Below are 18,044 nucleotides of genomic sequence, written 5' to 3'. Positions count from 1 at the left end.
GCAGCTCTTTTCATAGCAACAAAAAAGTAGAAATTAAGGGGACGATACCTTCTGATGAACAGCTAAACAAACTATGGTAATAAAACAATATTTATGCACTATAATAAAAAAGCAAAATGGAGAGTTTCTGAGGAAATGGAAAAAACCTCTGTGAACTGAAACAGTATGAAATAGGTAGATCTAAAACAATTTATACAGTGGCAACATCATAAAGAAAAATAACTTTGAAAAACTGATTAGGAAATCTAAGGAATGCAATGCTAAACCATAATCCTAGAGGGCTAAAGGTGAACCACACTACCCACTTACTTAGTGCCAGAGAACCGATAGACTTTAAATGCAAAATGAGATGTACATTTTTGGACATGGCCAGCATGGGCATTTGTTTTGCTGAAACATGCTTATTTTCATATGTAGGGTTTTTTACTCTTTTTTTCCTATTAACTGTTTAATGGGGGGGGGGGGGCAGAGAAAAATAAATGCTAAAAGACTATGAACAGAGCTAAAAGCACTTATTTAAATTATAATCTTGGAATTTTCCTAAAGGAATGACTATCAACAGGATAATCTTACAAAGATTTGTAGAAGGCAGGTACAAAAACTAAGTAATACACATATATGGAATTTCAAATTCCCAGAATTGAAAATGTAAAAATCGGGGAAAGGCGGTGAATAAGATGGAAATGGGGAACAAATGTGTAAGGTCCTCCAAGCAGGGTCTTACTGGGTATTATCTATCCTGGTAAGGGCACCACAGGTTGAAGATAAGGCCTCCACTTTATAGATTCAATTTTAATCAATTTACAACTGAGTAATCAGGCTCTAGGGAACCAAATCACACTAATGAAATTCACATAAGAGACTGATTTATAATCTATTAATTTATGACTGATAAACTGTCAATTCCTACTCAGTTGCACTATTTTGGATTTTATCATGCCCAGAGAGAAATTTCATCCTGTGAGATCAAATCAGCCTTGGTACTCACACCACTTCAATACTTTCTTATCCCTAGGACCCCTCTGAATGGAGGGAAGAGAAAAGGAGGGAAGAGCTACTTCCAAAATTTCCATTTAAGGAGGGCCCCCACATTGGCCATCTCTTTATTTCCCACATAGGTAACCCCCTCCCATCCCCCACTTTTTAGCTTTCTTTTGTGTATAGTCTTTCCCCATGAACAGTAACTTCCTGGACTGCATAGATTTATTTTTTTCCAGATTTATATCCCTAGGGCTTAGCACAGTGTCTGGCACAATCATTGCTAGCCACAGAGCACACCCTTCCTGGTATCAATGTACCTAAAAAACAAAACAAACAAACAAATAAAAGGTAAATGGAAGGTTTTTGTAACCTGGGCAAAGTTACTGGATAGTTTTTCATGATACTACCTATGGGCTATGCTAGTTTGGAACAGTATCCCTGTGTGCTGTCAATGGACTACTCTCTCTAAGATAGACTCTCTCCAAGTATGCCAACAATGGTATCTTGTCAAATTACTTTCAATGATAATAAATATTCAATTGGCTCTATTTTCCCTAGATTCCAAGCCAATTCCAACCGTTCTGTTTGCATTCAGCATTACAATTTTCACCAAATAGGCTAGAACTTCAAAAATAATTATGATTCCTCAATAGTGTATCTATCTGCTATTCAACCCGACAAGGACCTGACAAGAAGAATATTAAAAGTTAATGTTTATTAATACAGTCTAATTGCATTATTAACACCCTCTAAAACCTTTTCAGGCTCACTGTGAAGTGATATGCCATGGAGGTGACCCTGGATTCTTGATAGCCTATGCCAACAGAGTACAAGTGCTATCAAGTTCCCACAATGCCGGTAAGGCTTCAAGAACAGCTCTGGCAATAACAATGCCTTTCTGAGATCCAGTCTAGCTCCGTTCTCCATTTTGCAATCAATTTTTGTAAGGACAAACAACTGTGAAAGACTTAAGAAAGCACTGATCAATGTAATGACCAACCATTGTCTCCAGGACCTACCAGGAAGTGAGTTAGCCCTCCTCCAGACAGACAGAGAGGTGACAGACATGGGGTATAGGGGCATAAATTGTGGGCCATGAACATTCTGTGGATTCTTTTTGCTGGACTATGCTAATTTTCACAAGGGCTTCCCTACTCTTTTTTTCTCTCAGTTAATGGGGGGGAAGGGAAGAAGAGAAGGGAAAAGTTTTACAGTTGTGTGGTTTGAAAGAAATCAAGAATCAAAGGGCTTGAAAAGGAAAAGACTATATATTGTTAACAAAATCTAGCAGGAAGAGATAGAAATTCTATTTAAAATAACTACAGAAAGTAGATCAGGGAGTAAAAAAAATAATAAAGAACTCCTCCCAAAGCCTCCATTTCAAAAGGGCTCCCAGGTCTGCCAACTTGTGTTTCCTCACCAGCTATATTCTCTTGGACTGGACTCACCATGATCATGTTCCCCCGCAAACTTCATCCAGTGAGAATGAATCAGCTTTGGTACTTGTACCTCATCAGCACCAAAGGTTGGTCAGATTGGAGGGCTGGAGGGTGGGAGCACAGAACTTCTCCAAAAGCCTCCATTTAAAGTGGGCTCCCTGGCTAGCCCTCTTCTTTCCCACCAGCTAGTATTTCCTCAGAATGGACTCCATCATGCCCCCAAGCCAAATGGCTTCTTTTTCTGGTCCTCATCCCATTTTCAGTTTGCTTTTGTGTATTATCTTTCCCCATTACACTGTAAGTTCCCTAAGGGCAGGAACTGTTGGTTTTTTGGGTTGGGTTTTGTTTTTTTTTTTTTTTTTAGTTTGTATCCTTAGCACTTAGTACAGTTCCTTGAACTTAGTAAGGGCTTAATAAATATTTACTAACTGACTGAAAGCACATAATACTTAGTGGTCTACTTGCCAAAACACACACACATTGGAACTACATGAAAACAACTATAAACACTCTTTACAAAAATACAGATCTAAAGAAGTAGAGGGGACAGCTAGGTGGTATAGGAGATGGAGTGCTAGGCCTGGAGTCAGAAAAACTCATCTTTCTGAGTTCAAATCTGACCTCAGATACTTTCTAGATGTGTGACCCTGGACAAGTCACTTAACTCTGTTTGCCTCAGTTTTCCTCATCTATAAAATGAGCTGGAGAAGGAAATGGTAAACCACTCTAATATCTTTGCCAAGAAAAAGGCCAAAGATTTGGCAATGACTGAAAAACTGCTGAACAACAAAGTGGAGAAATATTCATTACTCATGAGTAGGCAAAACTGATATGATAAAAATGGCAATATAGCACTACCTAAATGGTTTTATTTATTCAGTTCCATTCCAAACAATCCAACAAAGGATTACTTTATAGACCCAGAAAAAAAATGTTTTAATTCATCTAGAGAAACAAAAGGTCAAAAATCTCAAGTAAATAATAGAAAAAAAGTGGGGAGATTCTAGTAGTATCAGATCTCAAACTGTACTACATAGTAGTAATCATCAAAACAATGAGGTACTGAGTAAGAAATATAGAAATTGATCAGTGGAACAGATTAGGTACATAATATACAGAAACAAACAAGCACAGTAGTGCAGAATCCGATAAACCCAGCTGTAGAAGTAAGAAATCAATATTTAACAAAAATTGCTCAGAAAACTGGAAAGCTGTCTGGAAGAAACTATGTACAAATCAACATTCCACAATATATACTAAGACAAGTTCTATATGGGTATATGACCTAGACAAAAAGGTAACATCATAAACAAATTAGAGGAACAAGGAAGAAATTACCTGTTAGATCTGTAGATGGGGAAAGAGTTCATGACCAAACATGAGACAAAGAGAATCACAAGAGGTAAAACAGATAATTTTGATTACAAAAAATTAAAAAGTTTTTCCATAAGCAAAACAAGTGCAGCTAAAATTAGAAGAGAAAAGCAGGTAGATGTGAAAAGAATCTTTGCAGTATGGTTTTCAGATAAAGATATAATTTCTAAGACATATTGAAAATTGATTCAATTTGCTAAGAATAAGAGCTGTGCCCCAATTAATAAATGGTCAGGGATATGAAGAGGCAGTTTTCAAGAGAAGAAATCCAAGCTAACAGCAATCATATAAAAAAATGCTCCAAATCACTAATAATTAGAGAAATGCACATTAAAACACTCTGAGGTTTCACCTCATACCCATTGACAGATCAGGGATAGATACCAGAGGCCTGTTTTTAAAACACTGTAGAGAGATAGAATGTAGACAAAGACAGCCTGAGAATGAAGAACAACTAAGGTCAAGTCCTGCCTCCAACACAACCTCTCAATGCCCTAGGCAACTCTCTTGCAGAGTAGGTGCTGATTTCCTACCAATGAATAGGAAGATTTTCAACATTACGATCTCCCTCTATCAATGAAATCTCAGGTACAATTGAAAAAAAAAAGTCATTAGAGGAATTTTTTTTTTCCCCAGAGAAAACCTTGGGTTAATTAAAATCAGACCAAAAGGTTTGGAGCAGTCTGTGGGAGACTTGATGGGGATTTGCTTCATCTATAGAATTTCCCTTTTATCATACACTGTGTATCATGGTTGGAATTCTTCTCATATTTATTTACTCATTCATTTATTTATTTATTTTTGGGCTAGGCAATGGGGGTTAAGTGACTTGCCCAGGGTCACACACCTTCTCATATTTATTATCTTCACAAAGCTTAGCCATTCAAAAAGTTTCACTCAAGTATGAATTATCTGATGTTGAGTGAAACATGTACTACAGAGGAAAATATTCCATCTTCATTACATTCATACAGTTTCTCTTTAACACAAATTCTCTGATGTTGATTAAGCTGTTTCTTCTCAGCTTGTCTTCTCACATTCATTATATTCATAAAGTTTCTCCCCACAATGAATTCTCTGATAGAGAGTAAATTGTTTCCTTACTCAGTAAGTTAACAGGAGATTATGTTTACCAACCAAATATATAAAATCATATTTAGTTCTGGAAGCTACATTTTAGGAAGAATTTTGGTATTTGGGGCACGACCAGAGGAGCTGACAAGCAAAGATGTGGGAACTTGACAAGTATGTGTCATATGTGGATAAAAGGAAGGAAATGGGACCCTGGAGAAGACTTAGGGAATGCATGATTATCTTCTAAAAAAAGGGGTGGGGGCCATATGTAGAAAAATAAGACTAACCGAGAGGATGAAAGGCCAATTGATGGTTTTTCTTCTTTGGTTGTTGTGTCTGACTCTTGGTGACCCTATTTGAGGTTTTCTTGTCAAAGATATTAGAGTGGTTTGCCATTTCCTTCTCCAGCTCATTTTACAAATGAGGAAAGAGAAGCAAACAGGGTGACTGCCCAGGATCACACAGCTAGTTAAGTGTCTGAGGTTGTCCTTATTTGAACTCAGGTCTTCTACAGGCCTGGCAGTCAATCCACTGTGCCACCTAGCTATAAAGTTAGAAAAACGTAAATTTTGGCTCAAAAAAAGAACTTCCTAATAATTAGAGCTGTTTGAAAATGGACTAATATCCTCATTGTAGGCATTTAAAGAAATGTTGAATGGCTTGCCACCGATGTTTTAGAGGGGAATTATGCTGATCTCAGTCAGGGTTGTCCACAAAAACAAAGAACAGGGCTTAGGACAGTGCCTGGAACATAGCAGGGGCTTAATAAATGTTTACTAAATGACTGAGTATGTAGATAGGAATAGGTGAAGTGACTTAGGTTTTCATAAGGTGTAGCCACAAGGTGCTAAATTAAATACCAATTCCAATATACATGTGGGTATGGTTTATTTATAATCGGTGTAATTATAAACAAAACATCTAGGCACCCCTTAATTCTGACTACAAAATAATATAAGCTCCTATGTCCATAAACCATATGGAGCTCTCTGCCTATATAATATCGAACAGAGCTGATCATTTTGTGGATTGATAGTGAAAGTAGAAAAAGAGTCAACACTGTGAAAAATATATTGTAAAACACAGATCAGATTAAGAAATAAAAGAAGACAACAACTTTTAAAGACTTAAAATCTCTGATCATTGCAGTGACCAACCACAAGTCCACAGCACCCATAATGTAACATGCAGCCCACCTGTCAGAGAGGCAATGGACTCAGAGTACAGATTGAGATGAATTTTGGACAGGATCAGTGTGGGAATTGGTTTTGTTTGACTATGTTTATTTGTGACAAAAGTTTGGGGAGGGGATGTTTCTCCTCAATTGGGTGGGTAAGGGGTGAGTGGGAGACAAAATAGATTTTTAATATTTTTTTAAATATGTAATTTAAAAAGTAATATGAGACCAATGTCTTGAAGACAACTCCTAAGCTTTGCCACTTACTACCTGTGTGACTCCGGAAAGTCATATAACCTCTATACAGTTATTCCCTTATTTGTAAAAAGAGGGGGCTGAACTGAAACCTCCAAGATCTTTTCCAGTTCTAAATCCATGATGGTTGACATATACCTCAGGATCAGCACACATTGAAAACTAAGGTGATTACACTGGGGACGCATTCATCCTTTCTACAGTATTCAATACTATTTTACTGTGACGTAAGTAAAATGTACTACATATCTGTGTCTCCTATCTTTTCCCTCATCTAACCACATCACATGGTTTCGGCAGGAAAACTACATGACAAACATTAAGCATCTTTTGCATACACAGCACTGTGACATGTTAGAGAAAACACAAAATTTAGATCAGAAATAGTCCATGACTTCAAGAAACTTGTCACCTATCAGGGAGAAATATACAGAACTCAGATCATTATAATTTCCAACAGAACATGATAAATGTATGGGCACATTACAAGAAAGTGATGCCTGAGGTCCACAGGGAAGGTCATTCACAGATAAGGAGTGGGGGAAATCGGGGAAAACTTTCTGGAAGCAGCCTTTAAGTTGGGTTATGTCCATTTTGCCACTAGGCAGGCTCAGAAAGGCTAAACTACTTCCTTAAGGTCACACATCTAGTAAATGTTAGGCATTTGTTTTCTAAGTCCAGAACTATTCAATACATTATGCTAATGGATAAAAAGTAAGATAGATATTGAGGGGAAGGGGGAAATATAGGAAATGGTAGAATTTAAGATTCTTTAATATTTTGGTCTAGATGTCACAAAAATTTGACTGCACTACATGCATTTCATTTAAAAAGTAATCAGGAAATAAACTCATTTTAGAGCTCAAATATGTAATATCTGCCATAAAATTGTTCTGTTAACCTAATTTTTAATTTCATGTAGTGGTACCAACTCAAAATTCAAATTACTTTGTTTTCATTACTATTCCTCCTAAACTGAGAAATCATAGACATATAAAGTGCATTCACATGAGACTGAGCTCCTGTATCACATTTTTTATGCATACCAATCAAATCATTGCCACCCAACAGTATAATCTAAATTAAAATTCGGTTTATTTATCAAATTACTCCTGCTATCTTGACCAATTTATTGAATTTTCTGGTACATTTTATTTTGGTTACAATCTTGTTTGTGCTACTAGAGAACATAAAATGACTCAGATGGATAGAAACAAATAAAATATACTAGCAACCTAGAAAAATCTGGGTGAATATCATCCAGGATATGATGACTGTGTTAGGGCTTAGGTTTATAAAAGTATTTCTGCTACTCAAAGAATATCCAGTACTTAGTTTTTACTATAAATGCAACGAATGTTAAAATTGTGTTAGCTGCATCACCTCATCGGCAGAAATTAGTAATTCTTAAAACCTGGTCTGTGTAACATCAACGGCTCTGTGAAGCCACTTCATCAGATGATCAGAAATAGAAAACTGTTAAATCAATGCCCCAATCAGCACAGTATTTCTATGTCACGCAAAAGCATTAGCTAAAAAACTGTTAACAAAAGGGATTATAACCGTGATAAAAGCAACTCATTTATGTAGCTCATCAAGGTTTACAAAGGCTCATCTTAAAAACGGGGGTGATAATACTGAAGGTTTCAACAAGGTTTGTTCACTGCCCAGGTCACCACACCTATGATCCGCCTCTGGATCTTCCTATTTCATATCCCCAAGTTATTGCCATTAAAACACAATGACCACTACACTGACCTCAAAAAAATTTAAGCACTTATTCCAAACATCCTTTAAACTGTTGTTTCTTTGCTTGTGAAATTCCTAGAAAGAATCTTTAAACAGGTGTGAAAATTTAAATGACTTCTGCTTTTAAAAAAATCACAAATTATTCCAACACAATTTCTCAAATTATAATTTTATGGGATACTGCTGCCTCCCAGTAAAATTAATAACATGCCAGCAGAATGCCATAAGGGGTTTTTTTTGGTTTGTTTTTTTTTTGACATACCAGCTAGGTGGTGCAGTGCACAAAGAAGATGATTCGAGAGTCAAGATCAGAGTTCAAATCCGGGCTCAAACACTTGGCAGCTGCATGAACCTGAAGTCAAACTTTCTGTGCCTCCCAGCACCTCCCAGGGCTGTTGGGAGGGACAAATTGGATAACATATGTGTAATAAAGTACCATGTAAATGCTAGCAATTACAAATAGTATAAGGATAATATTCTGGTGAAAAAGGAACTCTAAATCATTTTTTTGTTCTCTATGAGCACAAGCAAGATCATCCTAATTAAAATAAAATGTACCAGAAAACGTAATAATGATTGAGCGGTTCTGGAAAATTACACTTTACTCAACATAACCACAGTCAGCTAGGTGTCGAAGTGGATAGAGTGCCAGAGGGCCCAGAGTAAGGAAGACTCATCTTTCTCAGTTTTCATATCCAGGCTTAGCCAATTACTAGCTGTGTGACCATGGGCGAGTCACTTCAGCCCTGTTTGTGTCAGTTTCCTCATCTGTAAAATGAGCTGGAGAAGGAAATGACAAACCATTCCTATATCTTTGCCAAATGGGGTCATGAAGAGTCAGCCACGACTGAGAAACTGAATATAACCACACAAATATCAAAACATTTCAAAAATATGTTTAAAATTAATTTATATTTTAAAATCAAAAGGTAGGCTTAATTTTAAAATTAACATTGTTCAATAAATTTATATGTATTCAGAATAAACTTAAATATTTGTTTCATCTGGGTAGTTTTTTCTTCCTAAAGTTTTACTGTCATAATTGCTATCCACTAACAAAATTACATTAAAATATATTTAAAATGGCATTTTAGTGAGCTGTAGAAGGTAAACTCAACAAATCAAAATTAAGGTATATCTGGATACTTCTGTGTATACATATTTTTTTAAAAGTCAACACCTTCTAAAGTTATTGTGAAATAAATGCCAAGCAATCAAGTTTGATTATATATGAGGTCTCTAGATTATATCTCCTATAGATCATTCATTGTAAAATTTCTGGATTTGCAGAGGATCCCCCAATCTATATTCCACATCTAGATACACTGTGCTTTATATAAGGCAGGTTGATATTTTCTGGGTCCCTGACTGCCAATATTTTTCCAAATGAGAAAGAATATCCAGGTGGGCTTCCCCCACAGCAGAATATTAGATCAATGTCTTCAAGGAATAGTATGGAATGGTTCCTAGATCATTTTCCTGAGCCATAACAGACAGCTAAAAAGCCTGTTACACTAAGTATAATTTAGATTAGATTTTTCTCTTCCCTTAAGTGTATTACCTTATACCCTGTCTAATCGATTGCCACTTTTTCTGCCCACTCACATAGCTTTGAAAGATATTTTTGCAATTAATTTCTACTGCCTTAGTATTTTACTGACTAGAGTAACTTAGATTTCATTGTGCACTCCCTCATCCAAATCATTTACAAAAATATAATATGGTCATGGTTGGGTCCAGAGTTTAAGTTTATCCTTCTCCATTCAGAGATGTGGCCATTAGGGCCAACTTTTCAAAAAATGGGAAGAGGGAAATAGTGCCAGTAGTGTGGGGATACTCATGAGGTTGACTGCCACCATTACAAAACAATTAGAAGCTAGGTAGTTCTGGTTTTCATGACCTCTTCAAAACACCTTCTGTCTCTCCCCAACCTTGTGAAGGAATGAATGAATGAATAAATGAAAAGCATTTAATGAGCACTGACTATATGCAAAGTATTTTCCATGAAGGAAAAATTAAGTGAATAAAGAATACCTATTGTCCACATCAAGAGAGGCAGGTGGAGAAACAAACTCTAGAAGTACTCCATCAGTACCTATCTCTTGGGACAGATGCTGCAAATGGACCATTAGCCAGGCCCAGAACTGAACACGAAGAGTAGATTTGGTGAGAATGCATTTGGAAAATTGTGCAGCATATTTAATGACCCTAAGCTGCTTCCTGAAACAAGGCTCTTCTTTTTCACACCAATATTCTCCTGGTGTGATGTACAGCTACAAGTCACAGGATAAGTCTCTAAAGAAATAAATTTGCAGGTTACTTAAAGGAAAATGGAGACTCAGGACACGCAAAAGTTGTCTACTGCGCATTACCAAAGAACTGTTGGAGTTGTAGAGCCAGTAGAAAATGAATGACCAGTAAAAAAAAGGGATCTAGTCATGTGGTCAAAGGCAGGCATAACTAACTGTTGGAGAGTTTGAAGGCCTCTTTTGGATCTAAGCACTGGCAAGAGGTTTGGAGAAAGGTCCCAGCACCCAAGCACACTGGGTGAACAACCACTGAAGGATTTACAGAAGGACCCGGATAAGGGGATTGCACATGTCGAGAGGGCATGATGAATGGGTGAGTTTATGCATTACTGGAAGGAGTATCAACAAGAGGAGATCATGGATCTGCTGAAATACTATATGCTGCATTATATGCACTACTTATTTGCATATTTTCTCCTCAAATACTATATTTCTCCTTCCCATCTTCTTCCTTTTTGAGTGAAAAATACAAAATTTTGTTTTTCCTCCACAAAATTCTCCCACACTAATTATCAGCACCAAAAGTCCAGTTTCTGTGGAATTTGGCAAAAACAACTAAAGATGTGTAAATTGTATTTAATTAAACCCTGCCCATAATAACAGAGGGTACTTAACCACTCACTATACTTCCTTCAACAATTCTTATCAAAACTTCAAAGACAATATTATTAAGGGAATTCTGGAAACAAACAGAATCCCATATAAGACCACATCCCTAGATTACTTCAGAATACTCCTACTTATTCAAAATTCAAACCATCAGAAAGCTTAAAAATTTTTTTTCTTCTAATAATTTGCACTTTTATAAGAAAATGAGGCAAATAGAAGAGATGACACCAGGGATTTATTTTTTAAAGTACATATCAATTATCAGAAAAGTACAAATGTAGCCCAATCCTGGATATTTACAGTCACAGTATTTTACATTAAGCGGTTTTTAAATCATTAAGCAAAAGTTTACTTTTATTACTGTACTTTACTGTATTTTAAATTTTGGAAAGACATGTGGACTAGGGGTTAGGAGAGACATGAATCTGGTTCTGACACCTACTAGCTACATGACCACAGGCAAATTAACTTTTTTGGAGCCTCGGTATCCCCATCTGCAAAACAGATGCAGTCCTAGAGTAGTTGAGAAATTATTAAGGTCACATGAAGAACATACAAATTAAATGCCTTATAAAATTCCATTATAAAATTATTTGAAAACTGGTAGAGGCAGCATGGGAAGAAAGCTGGCCAGGAAGCCAAGAAGCCCTAGGTTCAAGTCTCACCCCTGACCTATGCTGGCTTATGTGTGACCTCAGAGTTAACCTCTCAATGCTCTAGGAACTCTAATCCTAGAAGCTGTAGACAGGATGCTCGCTTGTAATACATGCATTTATATAATATTTTGTTAAAAAAGATACTTTATTCACAAAAAACCCCAGTATATTGGTACCATTCTATTTTACAAATGAATAGATTGACATTTAGAGAGGTTAATCAACTTGCCACTGGTCATAATCTAGGAAAAGAAGTGCTCTTACTACTCACAATACAGAATCCTGACCACATTCCCCCAATTACTGTAGGTAAATTGGATTTTACAGTAACTCTCTTCTAATCTATTTCACCTTGCTGCCTCTATGGTTAAAGTTTTTCAGAATAAGCATAAAAAAAACACAAAAACTAAAAACTCAAGCATTCAAAATGAAATTCACTAAAGGAGAAAGGGATCAATGGGGTCTATAAACTCTATTCTAAGGGATTTAGATTGAAACTGGTATTATTTTACACATTGGTTCAGATTTGACCTACATTTCACTCAGAAAATAGTCTGTATCTTAGATGAACTAAAAAGGTTATTTAAGACCTACCTGGTCTTCGACAAGACAAAAAAAAAAAAGTAATAATAGAACAAAAAATAATAGAACCTCCTTTTCTCCCTCCACTAGCTTTGTGGCCAGCACACAGTAGACACTTTGAAGTGTCTGAATAAATTAAGCCTTCCAAAGTACATTTTCTATCATTTTCCATATGCTCATCATTTGCCACTGATTATACTACTAATAAAATCTAGCTTTGTAGCTAACCTATGATAACATTGCCATAATTCCATCAGTTCTTAAAGGGGGGTGGGGGGGAGAGAAACAAAGTATATGAGGAAGTTTGTGTAGAGAGAAAAACACCAATTTGACAGTAATAATATCATGCTAGAACAGGCATAAGGTTACATCAATCCCCTTTCCTTTCTCCCACAGCTTATGGATTTTCCAATCAATCCTCTTGGCAAGGAGTATATAAAGATGGTTGAGGGAAAATGTGCTGGACTTCGAGTAAGAGCACCAAGGTTCAAAATCCAGGCCATGTGTAACAGTGACCCTCTTACCTATTTGGGCCTCAGTTTCTTTAGCAGTAAAATGAAAGGGCTAATTTACATGATTTCTTAAGTCCCTTCCAGTTATAATCTTTTGATCCTGTGCAGAGCTAGAAAAATGAAACTCATTGTAAGCTTTTGCTCCTATGGAGAAGAAGGATGAAACTCACAATTTTAACCCAGAATCAACTAACAGGAACCTACAATAGTTTCTTCCTTCTGCACTAAGACTGTTTCACTCTACTCCCTTTCAGAGTTCTGTGATTTTTCTATTTTTTTAAAAAGACACATCAAGTAGCCTTGGTGTACTTTTTTAATGCAGATACCAAAAAGGCATCATCTGAAGGAACAAAGATACCTGTATTCATAACATTATACAAATTGGTGTACTATAATTCAATTCGATTCGACAAATATTTATTAAGCACCTACTATGTGGCGAAGGCTGGAACAATCTTCACTGTAAAGATAGAAACTGGACCTGTGAATTCATTTGAATAGATTACTTATTAGCAGAGAACTGCTCTGTCAATGCAAACCAGCACCTTCTCTGCAATTTATAGTCAGTTACCTGTCCTAGAGGGCTCTCGGACGAAGGAACTTCTACCAATGCAAACCTGAAAACCCCGTCTGCATCTTACAGTTATGAGCTGCCTGGAGAAAAAAAGTGAAGTGACTTTCCCAGGATCACACAGGCAATTTTGCATTAGACATAGGGCTTGAACTCAGATCTTCGGTCCCAAAGAAGAGCTCTCTGCTCACTGCCTTTCAATCTTCACTCTACACAAGATTAACTGTATATAGTTTTCTACCTATGACATTTAAGATTTTAAAAGAGGTGTTATTTCTTGAAGAAAAAAAAAAGGTGTTGTGACCACCTTCACCTCATTCTGAGCGATTTCGGAGCCGATAAGATCGGACCAGGAAGGTTTCGGGTCACTCTCCTCCATCTCCACTGCCAGTCGAAGAGGGAGGTGAAAAAAAGGCAACAGGTGAGGGCAGGTGGAAGTGGAGGGAGGGACCACCTCCCTTCCGTGTCCCGGGTGAAATTGGCAAGCCCAAAGAAAAGCATGGGCTCCTTCCCCGGCCAGGACGTGGAGCGCGACCCCGGGTTCAGCAGCACAAGCACGGTCCTCGCTCCCGGCCCAGACTGGTGCGAAGAAGCGGGCGGTCGGGCGGTCCCGTCGGTCCGTCCCGTCGGTCCGTCCGTCGCTCCTCCCCAGGACTTCTCCCGGAGCGCCCGCTGGGCACCGCAGGCAGCGAAGGCGTCCCTCCCGGGGCCAGATGTGCCAGCCCCACACCCACCCCGCGTCCTGGTCCGGAGAAGGGCTCGGCTCCAGGAGTCAGAGATCGTCCTCCAGATCTTCCTCCTCCTCCTCCACCCTCCGACCGGGAGCCGCCGAGGAGGAGGGCGAGGGCGCGGTGCCCGGCGAAAGGGGCGCAGCGGGGGCGGCGCGGCCGCTCCTCCTCCTCCTCCCCCTCGGGGCGCTGGCACCTGAGCCCCGCACGCAGGCAGACAGACGGCCGCTGCCGCCGCCGAGGCGACGACGAGAACGCGAGCGGGAGTGAAACGTGAGACGCAGCCCAAAGTTACTTACCTGGGAATCGAAGGCTGCCCCACCGCTGCACGGCGCTCCGGGAGCCTCGGTTCGCTCGCCCGCCCCGCCGGCTGAGGGGGGAAGGACGTGATCCGGCTCCGCTTCGGCAAGAACCGCCGCCACCGTCGCCGCCGCAGCCGCGGGATTCCTGGCAAGAGGCAAACTCCGGCCAAGACTTCACTTACGCCTCAACCGCCCCTGCTTGCTCGCATCCCGGGGGCGAGCGCCCGCGACCGAAACGCCCAACCCGACACCCGTTCTAACCAATCCGACGAGGCCCAGATCGGGTAGGGGGCGGAGCGAGGAGACGCCCACCCTATGGAAGAGCTGAGGGGGCGGGAACACAGCAGAGCCTCTCGGGTTAGAGTGAGTCAGCCCCGCCCCATTGTTCCCTCCAATCGCCCCTCCCCACCCTCCGGCTCCTTGGCCCGGGCTGTCTCCGTCACTTGCCTGATTTCCCTGCAGAAGACTGGCTGGGAGGGTTCCCCGGGGCTCTCGCCCCGCAGGGGAGTGGAACAGCTGGGGGACAAGAAGAGTCACATGTGTGAGGGGGAGGAGAACAAGTGGGGAAATGTGGAAATGGGAGAAGACAGCTGGAGCAGGGAAAAGAGCAAAGGGGGCGGAGGTGGAAACGAGGGAATGGGAGAAAGAGAAGAAGCACGTGAGGGAGAAGAACACCTGAGGGAGAGAAAGGGGAAAAAAGGGAAAAGGTGCAGGGAGAAAAGGAAACAGTACGGGAAAGGGAAGGAGATGCGAGGGTGTGGGGCTCCTGAGATCGGAAGAGAAGGGATTCCCAACTGAAGACACAAAAGGAAAAGGAAAGAGACACGGATCTTGAAAAGATGATAAGAGCCGGCGGCTGAGGGAGAGACGAGGGTTTCAGGGGCAGGACAGGGCCAGAAGAGAAAGGATAGAGACCAGACCTCAAGTCTCCTCCCAAGTTTAAATCAGAAAGGTTCATTTGCTCAAGCTGAGCTTCCAGGCAGGGACCATATCCCCCAAGGAGCCCCACGTTAAAACTCCCTTTATTCCCCGATGCACTTGATAAAGCGAGCGGAGATTCCCAGCCCCGCATGCCCACGTGGATTTCGGAGAGGAGCCTTGGCAGGGCTCCCCACGAGGAATGCTGCTGGCGCGGGCGAGGCAGTTGGGGTCGGGCTGGTGGAGGCCTGGGGGAGGGGGCCCTCGCCTATTCCGGGAAAGGTGCTTTGTAGGGAGCCGGGGTCACCTGGAGCCGAGGCCGAATGTAACCTCCAAAGTGCCGGGCTGAGAAGGTCCGGCCTGCGGCGACGGGGGCTGGTAACGAACCCTGCCTTTTGATGAGGGGGAAAGATCCCGCGGAGAGGACCACTCCCAAGTGAGGAGGCCAGGCCTCGCAGGTGAGGGGACTCGAGGAAAAGGCGGGGCCGGCCAGGAGAAAAGAAACACACTGCAGGAGATGGGGGAAGATCCCGCCAGGTGAAAAGGGGAAAGCCCTGCCAGGTGAGGGGCGGCCGCCAGCCAGGGGGAGGGCAGCCACTGAGCCGCCGGGAGGCACCGCCCCTCGGCCGCGTCCTCGCCTCGCCGCGCCGCCGCGGCTCCTCCTCCGGCTCCTCCCTCTTTCCTGCTCAGCCCGCCGGGACCGAGGTATGGGGCACATCCCCGGGGCCGCCCCCGCCACCTGAGGAGCCCGGAAGCTGCCCTCGGCCGCGCCATGGAAGAGGACGAGGAACTGGAGAGGTAACAGCCCGGGCGGCGGCGGGGCCTGAGCGGAGGAGAGAGGGCGCCCAGGGGCCTGTGGCCCCAGCGTCCGCCTGTGCCCGGCCGGGCCCCTGGGCTGGGGAGGGGGCGGAGGGGAGGGGGGGAGCAGCCTGGGCGGGGGCGTGGGGGCGGGGGGAGAGACTGGGAGAGAGGAAATGAGACTCGGTAACCCCCCCCCAAAAGGATGGGAAACAGTGCTGCGTGTGGGTGGGAGGAAGAGAAGGGTGGGAAAAGTGTAGGGCTCACTCTTCGGTTATTATTATTATTATTATTATTATTATTATTAAGAAACATGGACAGACTCTGAGATTACAGAGTCGAGAATCAATGTTGAAGAAACAGCAGAAGGGACCTATAGACCCTGGTTCGCATTTATTGCATTGATCAGTTGGGTTTTCAGTTAAATGCCTACAATGTGCATGTTACTGTGCTATGTTCTGAGGATAGAAATATTTTGAAAGTATGGGCCTTACCAGGCCGAGTTTTTTATACTGTGGAAAACAATCTCTGAAGTTTTGTCAACTCTTAGGAAAATAATTTTGACAGCTTTGATGAGGATGAATTTGGGGGGAAGGGGGGGAACTAATGCAGGAATTCTTAACTTGGCACACTGAGAACTTGTGTGGTTTTGTGGTTCACTTTTTGGTATAATTATATTTTAGTATAATTGTTTTCCTTTGTAATCTTGTGTTTATTTAAGCATTTAAAAACATGAGAAGAGGCCCATAGGCTTCACGAGACTGCTAAAGGGGATTCATGACAAAAATGGTTAAGGATTAGGGATAGTTGAATTTGTTTACTGTAATAGTGTTACATGAAGGATTGTGGAGGTAGGAACTAGAATTGTGGCCCTTTGGATGGAGAGAATGTGTACAGTTGGTAAAAGTTTTGGACCACTCCCTCACTCTCGTTCTTTAACTGCACTCCCAGTCAACAAGCATTTATTTACCTACTATGGGCTAAGCACTGGGGATATAAAGAAAGGCTAAGCACACAGACTAATGGAGTAAATAAAATAAAAGCAACTGTGTACAAATAAGATACAGAATAAATTGGGGATAATTATAGGGGGGATACCATGATTAAGGAGGACGGGGAAGGCTTCTTGTAAAAGGTGAGACTTAAGGGAAACCAGGCGTCAGAGATAGAGATCTAGCCATGGCAGGCGGCCAGTGAAAATGCCTGGTTGAGTGGAGAATGCAATGAAGTGGTCAGAGACTTGAGTCAGGAAGACCAACCAGCAGGCTATTGCAGTCATCTTCAGGGTGAGGTGATAAAGGCCTGCCTTGGGTGGTGGCAGTGTCAGAGGAGTGAAGGGGACAAGTACAAGAAATATTACAAAGATAGAAATGACAGGCCTTGACAACTGATTGGATATGAAGGAATAAGGAGTCAAGAATGACACTTTGGGGGCAGCGAGGTGACACAGTGGGTAGAGCCCCGGACTTGGAGTCAGGAGGACCTGAGTTCAAATCCCACCTCAGATACATAACACTTACTAGCTGTGTGACTCTGGGCAAGTCACTTAACCCCAGTTGCCTCACCAAAACAAACAAAAACAAATAGAATTTTAAAAAAAGAATGATACTTTGGTTGTGAACCTGGGTGGCTAAAGGAAGGTGGTGTGCTGAATGGTAACAGGGAATTTTGGAAGAGGGAGGGTTTGGGGGAAAGATAATGATTTTCATTTGGGGCACATTAAGTTTAAGTTGTCTACAGAACGTCCAATTTGAGATGTTTAATACAGAGTTGGGGAGATGAGAGAGACTAGGGCTGGACAAATAAAAGGGGGAGGGAATAAGTATCTAGCACCTACTATGTGTCAGGCACTGTACCAAGTGCACACATTATGCTATTTAATCTCAGGTTACTCTCATGTATTAAATCTCATAATTTAATCTCATGTTATCTCAGAGATCATAAATAAATCTGAGAGTTTTCTGGATAGAGATGATAATTGACCCAGCCCAGGAGAGAGATGGGAAAAGG

At 41.2% G+C, this 18,044-nt stretch overlaps 2 protein-coding genes across 2 annotated transcripts in view; one reads left to right on the top strand and one right to left on the bottom strand.

The window, feature by feature from the left end:
* LNX2 (ligand of numb-protein X 2) overlaps positions 1–14,365 on the bottom strand; it is an 88,957-nt gene extending 74,592 nt beyond the window's left edge. The window contains exon 1 of the mRNA XM_027835267.1: positions 14,316–14,365. The gene's annotated coding sequence lies outside the window, so the exon portion shown is untranslated. The remainder of the gene's footprint in view (positions 1–14,315) is intronic.
* A 1,564-nt stretch (positions 14,366–15,929) lies between these two features.
* The window catches only part of POLR1D (RNA polymerase I and III subunit D), a 60,012-nt gene continuing 57,897 nt past the window's right edge, over positions 15,930–18,044 (top strand). The window contains exon 1 of the mRNA XM_027835275.1: positions 15,930–16,034. Coding sequence (XP_027691076.1) covers positions 16,009–16,034 — 26 coding nt within the window. The 5' untranslated portion in view covers positions 15,930–16,008. The remainder of the gene's footprint in view (positions 16,035–18,044) is intronic.

This window comes from Vombatus ursinus, unplaced genomic scaffold (assembly GCF_900497805.2).
Source record: "Vombatus ursinus unplaced genomic scaffold, bare-nosed wombat genome assembly UNPS02014813.1, whole genome shotgun sequence".
Classification (NCBI taxonomy): domain Eukaryota; kingdom Metazoa; phylum Chordata; class Mammalia; order Diprotodontia; family Vombatidae; genus Vombatus; species Vombatus ursinus.
The sequence above is the reverse complement of the archived record's forward strand: the minus strand, read 5'-3'. Positions and strand labels throughout refer to the sequence as shown.